Source organism: Aquila chrysaetos, chromosome 17 (genome assembly GCF_900496995.4).
Source record: "Aquila chrysaetos chrysaetos chromosome 17, bAquChr1.4, whole genome shotgun sequence".
Lineage (NCBI taxonomy): Eukaryota > Metazoa > Chordata > Aves > Accipitriformes > Accipitridae > Aquila > Aquila chrysaetos.
In genome coordinates this window covers 26527827-26546373 of record NC_044020.1, presented here as the reverse complement: position 1 = coordinate 26546373, position 18547 = coordinate 26527827, and the positions used below count along the sequence as shown (strand labels likewise).

The window sequence follows — 18547 nt, the reverse complement described above, 5'->3', positions numbered from 1 at the left end:
GCAGAAGTCGGCATACTGCTATTCAGCATCTCAGGCATCGGTCCAGTCTCGGACCTCGCCTGTCTTCACTGCAGAGCAAATCCCACCGTGGAAAAGCGTAATCTTTAGAGGGGCTATCCCGCTGTCTGGCCAGGGTCCAGATCAATTAGAGACGCACTTGGGCTTTTTCAGATGCTTCCTTGCCTTGCTGCCGGGGTTGTTAGGACTGGTGCTGGTCCTGCATGTCCATACAGCTCTGCTGGGTGCTACATAGCAGCTGCTGCATTCTACCCCAACGGCGAGTGAAATGATCCTTGCCCAAGTCACTTGAAATCTGGGAAGATTAATTCACTTATGATCCTTGAATGAAAGAAACTATTATTAAATTGTAGTCACATTTCATAATTACGTCTCGCTTCAGCCAGATTAGGAGGGTGGATATGATATCTAGTCCCAGTACTGCAGCACTTTTAAATTAAATACACCTCAAATTGTTTTCCAGGCCCTACTTGCAGGCAGACAGTGGTTTATGTCTTTATGGCTTATGCTCACTTCCAGCTTTGAAAGCTGGGCTGCCCCACAATGCCTTGCACGTAACGAGCAAATGCCGCAGTGCTTTTGAAGTGCTTCTCCCCTCAAAAAATAAATAACATTTTGTTTTTATGTCAGCTCTTACTGGCACCAGAGGCCATAATGATTCTTTCAATAGCCCATAGAACTGATTTGGGGGTTTGTCTGACATGGCCTCCTATTAATATTGCTTTCGCTGTATGTTCTTGGGAAATACGGCCACATTCCCCTTAAATTGTGTAATATGGCAGTCTGTGCCAAGGCTGTACTCGAATGGGTACTGGAAAAACAAGGCTTGTGCTGGCTTTCTGTTTGGTTCTCCTCTCACTCACACCAGAGTCACTCCGTTGACCATAGCAGAGTCACTCCTGCTTTATTAACTTGCTAGGCTGTGGACGTAACCCCAAGGGAGAGAAGCCTTAGGCCCTCAGGGCTGAAAAGACAAGATATAAGAGCTCCCAAAATGCTGCACAGCTCTATAGTGATGGCCATCCAGAAGAAAATGTTTCTGAATGCCTTTGTTGTGGATTCCACGTACATGCTGGTGGAAGATGCAACTCATCGGCATTGCCTTTGCACCACAAATCTGCCAGTAAAGTCCCTGGAGTTCAAGCAGTTTTGAAAGTGGTGCCACTGATTAGCAACGGGGTGGCTCTACTTCAAATTAAAAATCTGGGACACGCAGTACAGTGACCAGTGGACTTGATGCCACTTCACAGGGGAAAATTCTTCTGCCACATGTTAAACATCTGAGGCTAGCTTTTGCCCTCATTTGCACACTTGCTATACCACTGGATGTCCTTTTTTTCGTATTACTTAGGAACTCAGGGTGAAATTTGACCTTGGACAAAGAGCCAGAACAAAGACTATGTCACCGTGATGATTAAGTGGGATTTTTGCATAAACGTGAATTTTATCCTTTGTGGGTTCCTGCCACGAGGGAAATCTGATCCACAAGCATAGGCTGAAAAGAAAATAAATGTTCAAAACTAACTACGACATGGGTACAAACTGTATGCACTATTAAAATTATTTCCCGAAAAAGACACAATAACTCTGATTTAGCCTGTCTTTGGATTTTCTAAAGAAGGTACAATTTGCTGCAAAATAATTAATAGGTGATAATCATCTTGCTGTCAGATCCTAATGGAAGAAAGATTTTTTTATGATGAGAGCAACTATTTGGCCTCAACTATCTTAACTTCAGAAAAGCTGCCTATACTCCATTAGAACTGAATGAGGCAGCTAACTTTTAGCTCCATCGCATTATCAAGAAAACTGCCTTTTAGAAAAAAAGCCCAAGAGGAAAGTGTGGAAAAGACAACTCAGTGCTTTATCTAAAGGTTTGTCCTAATAACATTTAGGCAGTAAGAGAAGGGAAAAGTCATGGAAATATATTGCATACGGACAGAAAAACCTACTGAGAAAATACTGTAAGCCTCTGTATCTAGAATTTCTTCACATTTGCTCTCGTTGAAGTATTTGCAATGCTCCTTAGGCATGTGTTGCAGCAAAAGCAAATACATAGGAGTTGTCTTGACAAGAAGTAGCTAGCAAGTCCTACGCAGCTCTCCACAGAGGAGGGAAAATGTATCCTTTTACCTTTGGAGGAGGATTGAAGGGAGAGTAAAAGAGAAGGAGAGGGTGCTAATAACCCTTAAAGGACTGAAAGACTTTCTCCAGGAACCTGCCTTCCTTGGCTTTTCTTCCAGAGCACTCCTGTGCCTGAGCTCCTGGTCTTTCTTAGCCTCCCAAGTAATTCCGGGCTTATAAACCTGCAGCTTTCGGTGACAAGTTTGTTCAGCTCATTGCCAGGGTATTCACATGTGCACGGCACAATCCCATGACCCAAAAGTCATGGGGATTTTGCTTTCATGTGTAGATATTTTGATCATGGTTCTCATGACTAGAGGCCATACGACTCTTCCACGTAGCTGTATACTATATAAGTTATATACCTGGGGCAGGTTGGGGTAATGCTGTACAGGAGGGCAGTGAAGACACAAAGAAGGAAACAGCAAAAATAATGAGAAGAACCAAGCAGGTGGACCTGGAGTTGCAAAAAGCCATCTGTCAGGTAGTTAGCAGGTAAAGGTGGTTTGCCAGCATGCATGAAACACACCAGTGAGAGTCCACTGAGGGTAAAACAACGTGCAAGGGTTATGGGCTGAAGAAATCGGGCTTGCAACATTAACCAGTTCTGTAACGTGTGGTGTCAGCACGTCTGCAGAGCTCCTTTGATCTATAGCTGGTCCCAGCTTTCTGTTGCTTGTGGTGACTTGGGAGGACTAGAGGGTTGAAATGTATTTTGGGGGTTAGGAATCTCTGACAGCATTTCAGTCCAAATTACGCAGTGCCATGCGCTGAGAAAACACTTGGCACCATTCTTGGCAACATGCTATGTTGCCAGGTACACATGGTACATTTTTTCCATTGCATAAAATGCGTTTGTCAGTCTAACTGTATAATTGCAGCTCGCTTTGTTTAGCTCTTTAACACCTCCTTTGAAAGATTGTCTTCTGAGGGATTAGCCTTGTTCTTTGTTTAATATGCAACCATATCTGCATTTAATCTTACCTACTCATCTGGATATTTCATGTTGCTTTATAGCCACTTGTTATATTACGTTGGTAATGCAACATATGTAAGAGTTCTACGCTGTCATCCTACAAATTCTGGATGCTGCCACCTTTCCTTATAATTACTTAAGTCATTACTTTTTTTTCAATTTTAAGGCATGCTAGACTTCCAATTCCAAGAACCTGCTTGCCACAAAGGCTTGAGAGTTGCCTACATCCAAATGCATTTGGATTCAAGGATATTCAGAACTTGAGTGCTTGGCCTAGACCATGGCAGGGAGAGGCGTGGCCAGTTACAGATTTACCAAATCTCTGCTGTTTTAGGCAGGGAATTTTAGTCTGGGTCTTTCAGAGAAATGGTGGACTTTATCTTCTAGAGCTACCAAGAAGGCATACCACAATCACCCTCCCATCTTTGTGTGGCTGTTTCAATACGTGGAAATAGCCTGTATCAGGCAGGTAAGCCAAATTCGCAGTGATTATGGCAGCCCAGTGTGAAATGTTCTTTATCTGTCTTGTTTCTGCTGGGCAAAAGCATTAGCTTTAGGTGATTCTGAAAACAGTCGATACCCTTTGGAGGTTCACCTGTTTTGTCTCTAAGCTAACACATATCTGGAGGGACAGTAAATTTGAAGTCTTATGCCAAATCCTTTTATAGATGACTATCATTACAGTACTATGTAAAAGGAGTATCTAAGGACCTCAGTAGAGCTTTCCTCAGGCACGGGACACTGCACAAATGGAGGTCAAGAGAGCGAGCTTGCCCTGAAGAGTGCACAGTCTCAGTTATAAGATGAACAAGGTGCAAAAGCAGGGAAATGGCAGATTTACACCGCAGCCCAGGGACTGAGCCAGAGGCAACCCTGTTCCCATAACAGCCAGTTTTATCACAGAGGTCGACACAGCCCTGATCTAAGCGGGATGGGAGGAGCGGACCAGACTGTATAGCCCCGACTGTATCAGCTAATGTGGGAGCATCAGTCACGCTGGTTGATATTAATGGTGAAGCAGTGCCCACCGTCCCCTTGAAGGGTCTGCACCGCAGAGCAGGCTGGCTGTTCTCTGCTTGTGCAGCTCCCTCCCGCACCGCACAGATTAAGAGACAAGCTTCAGGGACTGTCTCCAGCAGTCCTAATCTTTAGGGATTAGGCATGAGTATTTTCCTGTAGGCATAAGAAAAATATGTGTTCCTTCTAACCCGCTTCCCACGAGTGTGGAGAAGCCCTGTTGTAAAGGACGTGGAATTGAAAGGACATGGGAGCATCAGCAGAACAGATGCAAAACGCGCAGAGGATTTTTCTTCCTCTACATTTCCTAACCAGCCATTAATATCTACTCACTAATATAAATCATTTGCCATATTATGGTGTTAGAATATGTAGCCACTTTGAAGATTTATGCTGCTATTACTACATACACACACTCTCTCTTACAAGTTATCCCCAATCGCTTTATAGCAAATAACTGAATTAACTCTGTCTATGTACCAGCAGATAATCCCCAAAATAAGCTTCTTAAGAGCCGACTCTCATGTTGCTGGTGAACGCATCCAACCCTAAAGAAGATGAGCAGTGAAAGGAGTACACAAATGGAAAGCTAGACTAGCACCATCTTCTTTAGAAGAAAGTAAATATACATATGTATACAGACACATGCGCACTTGAACATGCACTGCAAGAAACGGTGCCAGACAGTATTATATATAATCCTGTTTTTTAGACATTTATACTAATTACATCGATATTATTAAATGTCAGTTTTATACTTTAAATATGTAATTGGATTACCAAAATATGTCCAGAGCATTAAAATGCATCAATCATCCTACTACCAGCTACTCTAGCTGCAGTCAGTTTTCTTTTTCAGAAAGTCAGACACTAATTGCTTCTGGTTGTAAAAATGTTTACAGTGTCTCAGCGGGCCAAAGGTTAGTAGGCAAGCATGCCGAAGAAGAATACTTTATCAGATAGCATACTTACAATATAGAAATCAATCTTGCAAAGGAGTTGCTTCTTTAAACTAATTTCGGATGTAGTCTACCATAACTTTTGCACACCAAACACTGAGGGCCCGGTGCCTTTTTCGTTCTGAAAATGAAATTTCATTTCCTCGTTGCCTTTTTTCATTCTGAAAATCCCATTTCCTCACGATGGGATTTTTGCTTTACAGCTTCTCTAGCAGAGGAGCGGAGCTGCACGGTGTCGTGTCCCCCCCGCCCTGCCCCGACTCACACGCACCAAGAGAGACGGAGCACGGACCCCCCGCGCCCGGTTTGCTCGTCCGCTACATATTGCCCCTGGTAGTTTCGCCTTTATCCCTGAAGGACCGGCAACTCCGAAGCCAAGGAGTTGCTCCCATAGCCAAAAGATGATAGAGATCTCGGGCAAAATTAACATAACCATTGACAGTCCATGAGAGCTCGCTAAATAGCAGCTTGGGAAGCATCCTCCCCTCCGGAGAGCGAGGGTAGCAGAAACAGACACCAGAAGATAATGCTCGAACAGGCTCTACTATGCTTTAATCTTCAAAAGCTACCATTAGTAAGCCAGAGAAGTATATTTACCCACAAGATAAACACCACAAGTTCTCTAGGCTACTATCCATTAAGCACTGAAATAACTCCTCGTTCTTTTAACTTCCAAACGGCAGCGAGGCGAAGCATCGCAGCGTGCCCGGCTCTCCCCGCCGCTGCTCCCCGCTTACTGGGGGCGAAATGGGGGGACACAGCCGAGATGCAGCAAGCCCGGCTGGGGCCGGGGGTGGCACGGAGGGAGAGAGGGGAGCGGGGGGGACAGGACACCCACCCGGGGGCAGGCTCTCCCCGCCGGCCCCGGGCGCGCTGCTCTCTCCCCGGGGAGGCAGCCGGCTCCGTCCCTCCGGCGTGATGGATGGATGGATGCGCTTTGGTTTGGGGCTCCGCTTTGTTGGCTTTCACCTCCTGATCCCTTTCCCTTCTGCTCTGCTGGACTGCAATAGCCACCTCGGCTCCGGCTCCGCGGGTCCAGCTCCGAGTGACCTGCCGCTGAGGGGATGAACTGGGGATGGCACAGGGAAAGGCGAGGGAGCATTATTTCTCCGCAACAACTTCTCATTGTCGCGGGGCAGCGCTCAAAAGATCCCCAAACAGTTCGCTCTAAATAAAGCAGGCATTGCTTCCCTTGTATTTCCCCTCAGCAGTCGCCTTAGTATTATTATTATACTTCTATAGCTTTTGCTTTCGGACCTTATAATTATGTCACACAGCAAGGGAAACCGCTAGCATCCCAGCATCTGGTGTGCGGTTTAAAACTTTTGTTTCAAGATTTGAACTATTTATAGAAGGAAAACTTTGTAGGATAGTAATTTCCTACGGTTTTGAGAAAAATATGGCTACGCTTATATTAAAAGGCTGTATTTATTTATTTATTACGACTCCTTCCTCCTGTTTTTAAAAAAAAAAAAAAAGGATAGCACTGCAATTTTTTTTACAAGCTATTGGTCACCTACCAGCAGACATATCCCGCCTGTGAATAGAAACAGGCAGCTCTGGCTATTTGGTTTAATCAATAGCATCCAACCGAATTAAACCTAACGTGCTTCCATAAATCAAGCGCCTTTAAAAATCGGTAGCCAAGGCATGTGTGTTTCATTAAGAATTAAGGATGTAGAAATAGGCGTTTAGTTTCTTTTTATGGGTGTGTTTATTCCTACTTTTCGTCCACAGCGGTGGGTTATATTTTTCCATAGCCCACAGAAAATACACACACACACACACACACAGAGGAACACACGCACACGTGCTTGTTTATGTGCATGTGCTCCCGTGCATGCATACAGAGAAAGACCAAAAAAAAAAAAATGTACAGATCTATAAATCCAGATATAGTTCAGGGGTAGGGGCTCCAATCTTGCACCCGCCGGGGTGCAAAAAGGTCCGAGCTCGGCACGGCGGTGGGCGAGAAGGGAAACCCTCCCGGACCCCGCAGCCGAGGGGGAATGCGAGGCCCGGGATACCGAGGCGGCTTTTCCCCATCGCAGCCGGAGCCGAGGTGAGCCCCTCTGCCGCGGCCCGCCCGGGCCGGACCCGAACCGCCCGCCGCGCTTCCCGGAGTTCCCCCCGGCCCCCTCCCCGAGCCTCGGCACCGAGGGGCACGCCGTGCCCCGGGGCTGGCAGCGGGGGGATGCTCCAGGCAAGGAGGAGCCGTGCTCCCCACGGCTGCCCCAAAGCCTGCTCAGCTCTCCCCCGGAGCGGCCGGAGAGCAGAAGCCCTTGACAGCTCCCCGGCAGCCCCTCCGGGCTCCGGCGTGCCGCCCCGGCCGGGCCCGGCTCCCCTCGGCCCCGCGGCCGGCCGGCGGGGACAGAGAGCCGCCGGGGGAACCTGCCGGAGCACGACGGAGGACACTCTCTCCGCAGCCCGCCCGGGCCAGCCCGGCCGCTGCTTCTCCACCGCAACGTTAGATACAGATATAGATATTAAAAAAAAAGAGACCGAAACTCCTTGCAGTCCCACCCACCGACTCCCATTTCCCCCACCCCTACCTCCACCCCCTTCCTCACAAGGAAAAGGTCCTGGAGCCGGCTCTAACCGCGGGACTGGAGATCCCTCCCGAGCAAAAGCAGCCGGCTAAGCCAGCGCCTCGGCGGCCGGGGGCTCTCCCCGGGCTGCGGGACCGGGCGCCCGCCGCCGGCTGCGGCAGCCCCGCTCTCCTCGGGATCTCCGCGCAGAAACACGCTTCCCCCCCCCGCCCCGACGAGCGCGAAGCGATGCCCATCTCCGGTTTGGCAGGAGGAGGAGTCGGGGTCGGAGTCCCCAGGGGAGACGCCGGTCACTCCGTCCCCCGTCGCCCCGCCGCCCTTCAAAGGTGCGCCGCCCCCGCTGCGGGCACGCCGGGCCCCGGCCCCGCCGGCGGGGCAGCCCCCGGGAGTTACCTGGCGGTGGGTACCTTCCCCGGGCAGGGTCCGAGCAGCAGCTCCGGCACCGCCACCAGTACAGCACCTCCGCCGCCACCGCCACCACCACCGCCGCCACCGCCACCACCACCACCATCATCATCATCATCATCATCATCATGATCCTCACCACCACGCACTCGCACGGAGCTGCCGCCCGTGCTGGCTTCTCCCGGCTCCCTCTGCTTGCTTTGCGCATTGCCCCTAGGTAGCTGCTAGCGGGGTCATTTCAAACAGTATTTTGAGAGAGAGAGAGAAAAAAAAAAAAAAATCTGGATCACTTACAGGTAACTCCCACTGGTAAGGATGAGGAAAATCTGAGGGTAATACACTGAGAGTAACACACTGCGAGATGAAAAAAGGATCATGGCTGAATCCCGTTTACACTCTTGGAGTTCGCTTCCTTGGTTATTCCTTTCTGGCCCCCCCCCGGTCGTAATTCCCCACCCTTTTTGGTGTCAGCTGTGGCTTGAATCTGAGTTGGAATCCAGTCCCTTGGGCTTGGGGGGGCTTTGTCTGTTTGTTTGTTTGTTTGTTTGTATTGTTGTGTCTAGTATTCCCCTGGTGCTAATGCTGCTCCCTGTGCAGAGTATGTGCTGCTGCTGCTGCTCTCGCTGCTGCTGCTGCCTCTGGGCTCCTGCCTGTCATGTCTCAGTGGTTGGAAGTTGTTACAGTGGGTTCTCGTGTTGGAATGAGGATGGTTTAAGGGATTTGGATGGCAGAAAGTGCCTCTCTCTCTCTCTCTCTCTCCCTCTCTCTGTAACTCTCCTGAGACTCGGGGCTGCCATTGGGCAGTCAGTCACTGCAATCCGCCTACTTTTTTCTCTCCCTCTCTCTCTCTCTCTCTTTTTTTTTTTTTTTAAAGGGGAGGATGACAATGGAGAGACACTGATCTAGCCCGGGCTGCAATGAATCCACGCTCCCTGGCCGAGCCCTTTCCGTACGCCTCGCTCCGCCACCGCTCCTCACCCGCTTCATGGGGCATTTTTAAAGCTCTCCCGCGGCGGGCGGCTGGCTCCCTCCGTCTGCCGTGGCACCCCTTCAGCTCGCCCTGGGAGAGATCCTGAAGGTGCTGGCAGCTCCCAGCTCTGCTCTCGGTTAATTGCTTTATGATAGGCGGCTTGGCCCACTTCCCCCGAAGGGCTCCGCCGTCCCTCCAGCCTCGGCAGGGGGTTCTGCTCTTCTTGTCCCCCGGTGTTGAAAATTAAGCTCCGGTTTGAGGGGGATCTTTCAAAAAAAAAAAAAAAAAAAAAAAGCGTATATGTTGTCGTAACCCGCCTGAGTGAGAAATAGAGACATGCAGGCTCGTAGCTTCCTGGCGAGGTTGGATTTCGCGTGAGAGAAGGGGAGGGGGTGAAGCTGCCGGGGTAGGGGGGCGAGCGGGGGGCGTCTGCCGCCGGCTCCCGGCTCCCCGCACCTCTCGCCGCTCCCGCAGGAAAAGCTGTCGTCTCCTCTCTTCCCTTTCCCTCTCTCCTTCCTGAGAAGATGCCGGTCCGAAGAGACGTTTCCCGGCAGGTTAGTTGCCTCTCCCCTGCCTTTCCCCCGAGCCGGGCGGCTCCTGCCCCCTCGGCACCGCCGCTCCCCGGGGCGAGGGGATGCTCGACCCTTCCCCCCTCCGGCTTCGCCCCGTGTTGCCCCAAGCGTGCAGGAGACTGTCGCTCTTCCTCTTTGCCTCGTTGGGCGTTTGTCTTTTTTCTTTTTTTTCTTTTTTTTTTTTCGGAGGAAAAGGAAAAAAAAAAGTTTTAGTGGTGGGAGAGATGGTGGAAAGACTTGCGTTGCGGATGCCGGGGTTAGGGTTTGAAAGCGAACCCCGAAAGAGAAACGTGCACCGCAGACAATTTAACACAAACGCAGCCGAAATGAGCAAGAACCAGGCTGCGAAGTCTCCTCGGTCCGTAGGGTTTGTAAATGTTCCGCTCAGGTTAATTGCCTAATGACTGAAGGAGTTTTCTTGGCCAAGAGCTCTTCCAAACGCGCTGGGAACACCTCCTCCAGTGAACCAGTCCCAGCACACGGGTGCAGCTGCCTCCGTGACACAACGAAATATTCCTTCGGATGGAATGGGGATTGCAGGATTGGTGTAAAAACGTTGTCTGCTGCCCAACATGCAATAAAAATCTTCTCGGGGTTTGGTTTCATTTAACCACGTTTATCTACAAGTTCAGTGCAGACGCTGGGATAGTCAACGTTCTTTTGAGAAACGTTAATCGCGATTACCAAGAGACAGAAGCTTAAGCCTTTCAACGATTACTTACATCCCAGAATCGTCTTATTTATAATTCTTTAAGATTCTAAAATCGTCGTATTTATACTTCTGTAAATGTGTGTGTGCGTATGTATATATATATAGACATATAGATGTGTATCTCCTGTAATGCCCGTTCTCCCTCTCAGACATGCAGGCTGTGGTTGGGGCAGCTGTGCTGAACGTGAACTAGGAGAACGGGTAGCCACTTTTGATGTTTTATTTCTAGCATTTACTCGGCTTCGGATATATTTTTAAATGTGCATCTGCTTTTAAAGATGTGCCTGGGGGAAAGAAGGAAAAAAAAAAAAAAGCGAATTGTAAAAATGCGAAGTAAACGCTGGCGCTGGCGCTGGAAAACTTCGAACTGGTGCTGGCAGAGTTTGACCCGGTCCAGCTGAAACGAAGGCGCTTTACCAATCGCCACAATTTTCGGATCGAAGCAGGTTTTATCCACAGCTTAGCTGTGTTGTGGGAGGAAAGTTGTATAAAATAAACCAAATCGCGCCGTTTCTTTTCGGGAAGTTAAATTTTAGTCTAATACCACGGGCCGGTTATTACGTCGGAAAACTAATGATGATGCTGATGATGATAAGAATAACCCGCTAAATTCCATCCAAATGGTTTCTATACATATGTCAGCCGGGGGTAGCGAGAAGTGCACTTGTTTTGTTGACTGAAGCCGAATATATTCCCTTTAATAAAATGATGTGGCGCTGGAGGAGAGGGTTTTGTGGGTGACACCTAATATGGGCATTTCAGCATCCGTCGTTCCTTCTTCCACAAACACGTGTATTTTGGACAAACTAGGGGCAGAACGGCACTGAAATGGTTGCCGACACCATAGTCAGGCAGATGAAGCAGAGCAGGCACGAATAAAGTATTTCCTTTTTTTTTTTTTTTTTTTTTCTTTCATCTGCCTATTCCCAGCTGCGGTTTCTTTCTTTCCCTAAACCTGGAGAGTGTCGGACACAAGAGCACGTCGGAAGCCGGTAAGAGCTTTGAAGGTACGCCCGGTAGGCAACACACCGGACTCCTTTCTGGTCGGAACCGGGTATTTCTTGTATTTCACCGAGCTGCCAGTCTACTGCCAGGGGAAAGAAACCGGGGGGGGGGGGGGGATGAAGAATCTCTTAAAATGAGCGGGTGTCCGGTTGGCCGGGAGGGCGAGGAGCGGCGGCATCAGCACAACGAAGGGTGCCCGTGGAGGGGCCGGGGACCGTGTCGTCCCGACGGTGCCCGGTCTCCTCCCGGGGGGGCCCGGCGGCCTCGCCGGGGCTCCCGGTGCTGCCACGTGCTGCCCGCCGTCGAGGCTTCGCCCCAGCCGCTGCCTGCCGCCGGCCCGGGGGGGGGGGGGGGGTCCCCGGCCGGGCCTGGCCGGGCCGGGGGCCGGGGCTCCCCGCTGCCGGGCAGTCCCGGGGATGGGCGAGGGGAGGGGGATTTCGTTGGCTTTTGCTGCAAACGCCGCAAAAGCCAAGGCGAGCTTCGCCTTAGGGGCGGGGGGGGGGGGGGGGGTGGCCTCTCCGCTCCCCTTGGCGCTGCCCCGGCTGCTCCCCCTTCTTTACCTCCAAAAAAGATAAAGAGGAGAAGGGTGGGGGTTTGCCCCCAGAGCCCTGGTCCGGGCACTGCCCGCCGCTCCGTCTTTCCGAGGGTCACATCACGCCTCCCCGGAGCATCCGCTGTGATTTGCGTCTGTGGCACAGCTGTGATTTTTAACTTCCGAAGTATTTGCTAATTAAACTGGAGCCGAGTGCTCTGCGATCTTCGCAGGCAATATTTCTGTTTCAATCCTGCTGCTAGCCGAGGTCGATATTTGATGGGATCTGTTTTCGCGAGGGGATACATGGAGTCAGCAGGGTTGCAGACCCTTTACGCGTCGGTGCCTGGATGGAAACGTCATCGACAGAAATATCAAGGGATGCTTCACCTCACGCCTCTCTCTCCAGCAAATTCGGCGATAGGAAATAGAAGTGGGAACAACGGGAATTCCCTGAGAGGGAGGACTACCTGAGCGGGATCTTGCGCTCTCCTCCTAACCGGACATAGCGGTTTCTTTCTGGTACCCTGCCATGTCACCCCATGGGACACCCTCCCCCGCCCCGTCCAAGAGCTAGGTGAATACTTAAGTATTGCGTTACTTTCTCTCCCCTCGGTCTCATGTTTGCCACCTAAAGTGGAGCTTTTAGCACGTTTTATTAAGACATGAACACGTGCTCCGCAGCAAAGTGGGGGGGGGGGGGGGGGGAAGCCTGCCAAGCCTAATCTCTTTGCCATCGCTGACACAATGGCTCTCTCCTTCACGCTGCAAAATAAACCTAATGCACTGGAAGACAAACTACGTTTTACCTCACTTCATCTTCCCCCCTTTTCTATGCAAAGAGCTCGCTCGAAAAGGTATCGTTACACTCAAAGGATATGGTTTCAGCAAAATGGTAGTTCCAGTGGCTGATGAAAGAGGAAATAATTGCATCCCACATGCCTAGCCTAGAAGTAGCCCTGGATCTCAGAGCAAATTTCTCTCCTATTGTTCAGAGAAAGTGAAGTATCCTCATCGCCTTACAGGCATGGTGATGGATCTGATAGGGTTTCTGTGAGGGCTTTTACTGTTCCTGCTGTCCACTTAGTTTTACTTCCAGGCTCAGTTCGACAGCATTCTTCCGATTTTTGCTCTGAATCCCCTTCTAAAACAGCCACAATCAATTTCGAAAAGAGCTCTGCCTTCCAGACTGTAACATGCGCCCAATCTTCTGTTCCCTTTAAAAATAAAACCGCAGTGAAAGCTAATAGCAGCACCATTACCCTTATTTTGCAAAGCGTTTTCTTTGAGCTCGCCTGCCTCTCTGCGAGGGATGTGTTGTACGAAGTCCTCCAGCTACTGAAACAGATGGGGTGCCCCTGTCATCGCTTCGGTTACGGATACACAGCCTCACCAAATTCACTTCTCACCTAAACCCCTGTCAACCTGAGCCTGGAGGACGACGGAGCCCATGGCTGCCGACCACGGCTACGACAAAGGGCGGCGCAGGTATTTAGCCCCGCAGAGGTCAGAGAACAGAAAACACCCTCCTGTCTCCAGCAGGCAGGATTTGGGGCTACTGGCCCGGGCAGGGCTGGACGGGGGCTCCTCACCGGGGCAGGGCAGGGGGGCAGCGCGGAGGGCGGCTCCCGCGCCCCCTCCGCCTCCGCGCATCCTCCGCGGGTCTCCTGCGGGGCAGCGCTCTGCTCCGCCGGCCCCCGCGGCGGCACCTGCGGCTGTAGGGGCGGGCCGAGAGCCTTGCCGGAAAAAAAAAAAGAAAAAAAAAAAAGAAAGAAACAAACCAACAGGCACAGAGGGATGCAATCCGGCCGGTGCCCGCCGAGCAACCTGCCGGGGACCCTCCGGAGGGCAGCCCCCGACTTTCACCGGCGCCCTGAGAACCGGGCAGCCCTGCCCTTGCTGCCCGCAGCTGGGGGAGCTCCCGGTGGGGGGCACCGGCCCTGCTCGGCCAGCGCCGCATCCCTTTTCGGCCCCGAGGAGCTTGATTTAATTCCGCTCCCCCCACCCCCGACGGGTGTAACCTTAAGCCTCGGCTGTCGGCCGGCCTGCCCGTCCCTCCGGGGAAGTGTCCCCGCTCTTCTGCCTTTGGGGGCTGCCCTTTGGCTCCCCCCACACACACTCTCCTTCCCCGTATTGATTTCAAGGTGGGAAGCAAGCGTTTTTTGGATTGCAGCTCACCTTATGCATTCTTGATCATTTAAAAAAAAAAAAAATCCCGCAGCTATGCAAAGACAGGATCTTTAAAGAGTTTGTAGCTCGACAGGTAAGGACTCGGCTGGGGCTCAGGAATGTGGAAATTCAACTCAAGTCAGCCTACTGCGACGAGCAATATTAATAAGGGCATACACGTACTGGGGGGAGAGGCAGAGGGAGAAACTTGGCAACTAAAATAACAGAGCGATCTCGATCGCGGCGATCAAATACCGAGGAGCAAACAGCGGGCTTCCCGGGAGCCCCCGCTGCCAACCGGCCTGCGGGCCCCCGAGCCGGTCCCGTCGGCGGAGCCCGCTCGGCTTCCCGGGCGCTCCAGCGCGGAGGCAGCCGGACCAGTTGTCAAGTTAATTTCAACACGTCCGTGTGATGGATAGAAACGCAAATTGTGTCTAGGCCTGCATAAAACAAATCCCTGAGAGCAGGTTCAGAGCAGGGATTCCCCTCCTCCCGCCCCTTTCGCCTTTTTAATACTTAAGCTCTGCTCTATTGTCCCAGCAGCAGCGGCTGAGTTAACTCTGTGAGCCTGCCTTTTTTTTTTTTTTTTTTTTTTTTCTGAGGGTACTGTACGCCAGAGATAATATTTAAGTTCGCTTAAGCAGTACAAAATAAAAGGATCCGTCATCACCCGCGACCGGCTCCCTCCAGGCTCGGCGCTGCCGGAGCGCCCCGTCGCTGAGCGGCCCCGCAGCCGGGCATCGCCCCGCCGCGCTGCCCCGGGACCGGGGGGAGACACGGGCGTCTGCTGGGGGCTGCCACCGCTTGGACAGCCGGGGGAGCGGGGAGGGAGAAATAATCACCTTCTTCTTTTTCTTTCTTTTTTTTTTTTTCCTTTGCAACATTTTGTTCGCAACTCTAATAGCGTGACCCAAAAGCCAAGGAGATTTGTTGTGCACAAGGACTTACCCTAATTTGACATAGATGACTCCAAAGCATAGAAACACGTAGAAAATCCACTTCCGAAAGTTTCTGTGCATGATCTAGAGAATGGACTGAGCCATAAAAATTGCACAAAAAGTCGAACTGATCTTGTCGATTAAATCCCAGTCAAGAGCATTGCTGAAGCTACCCAGGAGCAAAGCCGGCCGAACTGTAAAAAATCAACACGGTGCAGATAAGCAGCTCTTCCCAGAGCCATGGTGACCGAAACCGGCTCCGATATTAAAGCTAAAGAGGGAGGAAAAAATAGAAAGAGCTGCTCAAAAACGGTAAAACAAAAACCCAAGACAGACAGTCTGAGGGAGAAAATGAGCAAGCACTGATCTTGATCAACTGCCTCATAGAGCCCTGAAGTTCAATGTGTTTTTACTTGTTCTGACTTCCCCAGGTAACACTACGTATCTTGCAATCTATGGCTCCAGGTAGGAGGATCTCTCTCTCTCTCTCTCTCTCTCTCTCTCTCTCCCCCCTGCTCTTCCCCCCACCCCGTATGTGTCAGGATCTAATACATATCTTATCTGTCTGTGTGCATGTGCGTGTGCGACTCATGCGTGTGTTTGTGTTTCAGAAGGCATGTCCTTAAGCCGGAGTGCTGGGGAAAACACATGAAACGTATCCAATAAGGGAAATAAAGGGCTCGTCCTCTCAAACCGAAGCATTTTTTCATTTCCTCTAGTATGGTAACGCGGCTGGATTTGCAATGTATGGACTTCGCAAAAGAGATTGTTAAAACTCCCACCCCCCACCCCCCCTTCTTTCTAATCAAAAAGAGGCAGGCGTTAACCCCCGTTTGCTTACAGCTCCGTATCCTAAAAGGCGATGTGTGTGTCCAGATTATTTCTCTTCGGCCATCCGACCCTGTTGCACACTTAAAAACGCCTGTCACTAAATTTGATCTCATTTTCCACCATAAGAAAACATTCTTCCTCCTTTAAGAAACAGACATACTTGGCTTTTAACACGAGTTTAGGATATTCGGTTTGCTGCTCCTAGCGAGATTAATCGCTGAGACAAAAACTCACTTTGTGTTCAGGCACTAGGAGTCAAGCAAGGCTTCCTTTTCTTTCTGTCTTTTCTTTCTGTCTTTCTTTGTCTCTGTCTTTTCTTCCTTTCTTTCTGTCTTTTCTTTCTCTCTTTCTTTCTCTCTGTCTTTTCTTCCTTTCTTTCTGTCTTTTCTTTCTCTCTTTCTTTCTGTCTCTTTTCTTTCTTTCTCTCCGTCTTTTCTTGCTCTGTTTTTTCTTTCTTTCTCACTGATTTCTGAGCTGCTCAGTTTATTCCTGCATTCTGTGGAATTATCTATTCCAGTCTACTACACAATGTGAGCCTGTCTGGAAGCATATATCTGCATGCATATGCACGCTTAAATAGCACTCAAATTCAAGTTTGTGGGCTGTGGTAAGTTATATAGATATGGATAAACCCGTGCACCTATGCTCGCTTATACATTTATATACATGTAGTAGCAGTAAGGGTAGATTGCTCTAGGCATCTCTCAAAGAGAATCGGCTAAACACACACCAGTAAAGGCTGAAAGGAAAGCAGGCAGTGACAAGCAAGCAAAAGAGGCTGAACACAGAACTTCATCGTAAAATATCTAATCCTGACGGAGAAAACAAAGGATTTTTTAAAGCCCAGCCAGGCTGCCGCGGTTGAAGAGATGCAGTGTGAAATCGCAGGTCATTTTTAGATGACTCCCGCAGCCGACGCTGCCCGCACCTTGCCATCACCCACCCAGCTCTGGCAAAGAGGGTCCCCAGCCGGTCCCCGGGAAGGGGAAGCAGCGGGGAAGCGGGACAGAGCAGGGCCCTGCTGTGGGGTGCCTCATGCCGGGTCCCCCGGGACGGAGGGAGGCGGCCGAGCTGCGCACCCACCGCCGCCCTCCGCTCTCTCTCCCTGCGGATCGGGTTCGCTCTGCCTTTCCCCCCGCATTCCTCGCGTTTTCTTCTTTAATAATCAACGCTCCGGCTCTGGCGGGCAACCGGCCCTCCTCCAGACCGCTTCTGCTACATTTTTCCTAATACTTAACTATGAACAATTCGTCCTTTTCAAACGCGGAGCCTTCCCTTCACACTCTTTCCCTCGTATTTAAATGTCCTTTATTCTTTCCTTCCCCGACCCAAAACCACTTTTTTTTTTCTTTTTTTTTTTGCATCCCCACTATTTTTTTAAGGATCTTTAGGTAAGACGGGGCCATGTTTCCCCTTCGCAAAACCAAGAGCCTCCTAACTTTACCCCGCGCCGCCATCCTACACCCAGAGGGCATTCAAGAGGCAGCCTCCCCCCTCCATACCCCCCTCCCCTCCGTTGTTTTTTTTTTTTTCTTTTTCCCCGCTTTTGGAAGCCCTTTGAAGGGGAGCCCCGGACGGACGGGCCGAGCCCCCGGGGGTCAGCGGGGCGCTGCCCGCGGCGGCGGGAGGCGCGGGGGGACGCGCAGGCCCTTCCCTCCGGCCCGGGCGGGAGGGAGGGAGGAGGCGCGGCGGCCGAGCCGTGCCCCGCGGGCGAGCGGCAGGGCCGAGGCGGCGGGCGGCGGCGGGCGGCCTCAGCCCCAGGCCCCGCGAAGGCCGGCGCGGCGCGGCGCGGCGCCCCGCCGCGGAGGTCCCGGCCGCGTCCCGCGGGGTAACACCGCCACCCAGGGGCGGCAGGCGGCGGCGGCGGCGGGCCGGGGCTCGGAGGGCTCGGAGGGCTCGGAGCGGGGGCGGAGGGCGCGGGGAAGGCTCCCCGTTCGTTCCCGCCGGGCTGCGGTGGGGCTCATCCGTCAGCCGCAGTTCCCCAGGCCAGGCCTCTGGCCTCCACCCCGGGCCCAGCAGGCCGGACCCCGCCGGCTTTTAGGGAGCGCAAAATCTGGGCGCTGCCCCTGGGCTGCCTCCCCTTGCTCTGCACATCCACCCACACACGCACAGACCCCGGCGTGGGTCTGAAACCAGCGTGGAGGGGCACGCTTCCTCCCTCCGTGGAGCTGTGCCGGTTTGTCTCCAGGAACTGGACTTTTGCTGGGGCGCGGAGGTTAAGAAAGAGCGAGGGGCTCAGCAGCGCAACTGTTAGTTGCCGCGTCGCTTCTCTAAAGATCGCATGTGCAGGTCGGTTCGCTTGTTTTCTCACAAAATCCACGGAAGCAGGACTGCGGTTCAGGTGACCTTCGTCTCCTCAGTGTGACTGTGCTAGCCATCAGGCTAGCGCGTCCTGCTTGCTTCTTTGAACTAGTAAGCCTTTTCCGTGCAAACCTGAGAAGTTTCAGCAACAGCAACTAAACTGGATTGTGTCTAAACTAGCTTGGACATAGCATCATTTAGAGGGCAGAATCTTTTTGCATTTTTGACTCCTACTGCACTGTTACCTTCAGCTAATTGTTTTGAAGATGCTGGACTGGGGAAAATGATAGATTTTTCTTTCCCTCAAATATCAGTGTAACTATTGCTGAAAGCTTAGGCTTAGGATAAGAAGATTTCGTGAAGCTTAATAATTCTGTGATTTAAGAAAAAAAAACCCTGTAGAATATTAAAATGGGTAATTCTCACATTAGCATTCAGTAATTCGCATAGTTACTTTATAGGGAAAATA

General features: G+C 51.3%; 1 protein-coding gene across 6 annotated transcripts in view; it reads right to left on the bottom strand.

The window, feature by feature from the left end:
* Positions 1-15873, bottom strand: part of WNT7B (Wnt family member 7B) — a 98422-nt gene extending 82549 nt beyond the window's left edge. Inside the window, exons 1-2 of one of the 6 annotated variants that reach the window (XM_030041211.1) lie at positions 15788-15873; positions 14957-15217 (exon numbers count right to left, since the gene is read on the bottom strand). In XM_030041211.1, coding sequence (XP_029897071.1) covers positions 14957-15027 — 71 coding nt within the window. In that variant the 5' untranslated portion in view covers positions 15028-15217; positions 15788-15873. Of the gene's footprint in view, positions 1-7646; positions 7810-8036; positions 8252-8342; positions 8854-14956; positions 15384-15787 lie in introns of those variants that run through there. The other 5 variants (XM_030041210.1, XM_030041209.1, XM_030041214.1 and 2 more) reach the window with 5 other exon arrangements.
* Positions 15874-18547: the final 2674 nt, after the last annotated feature.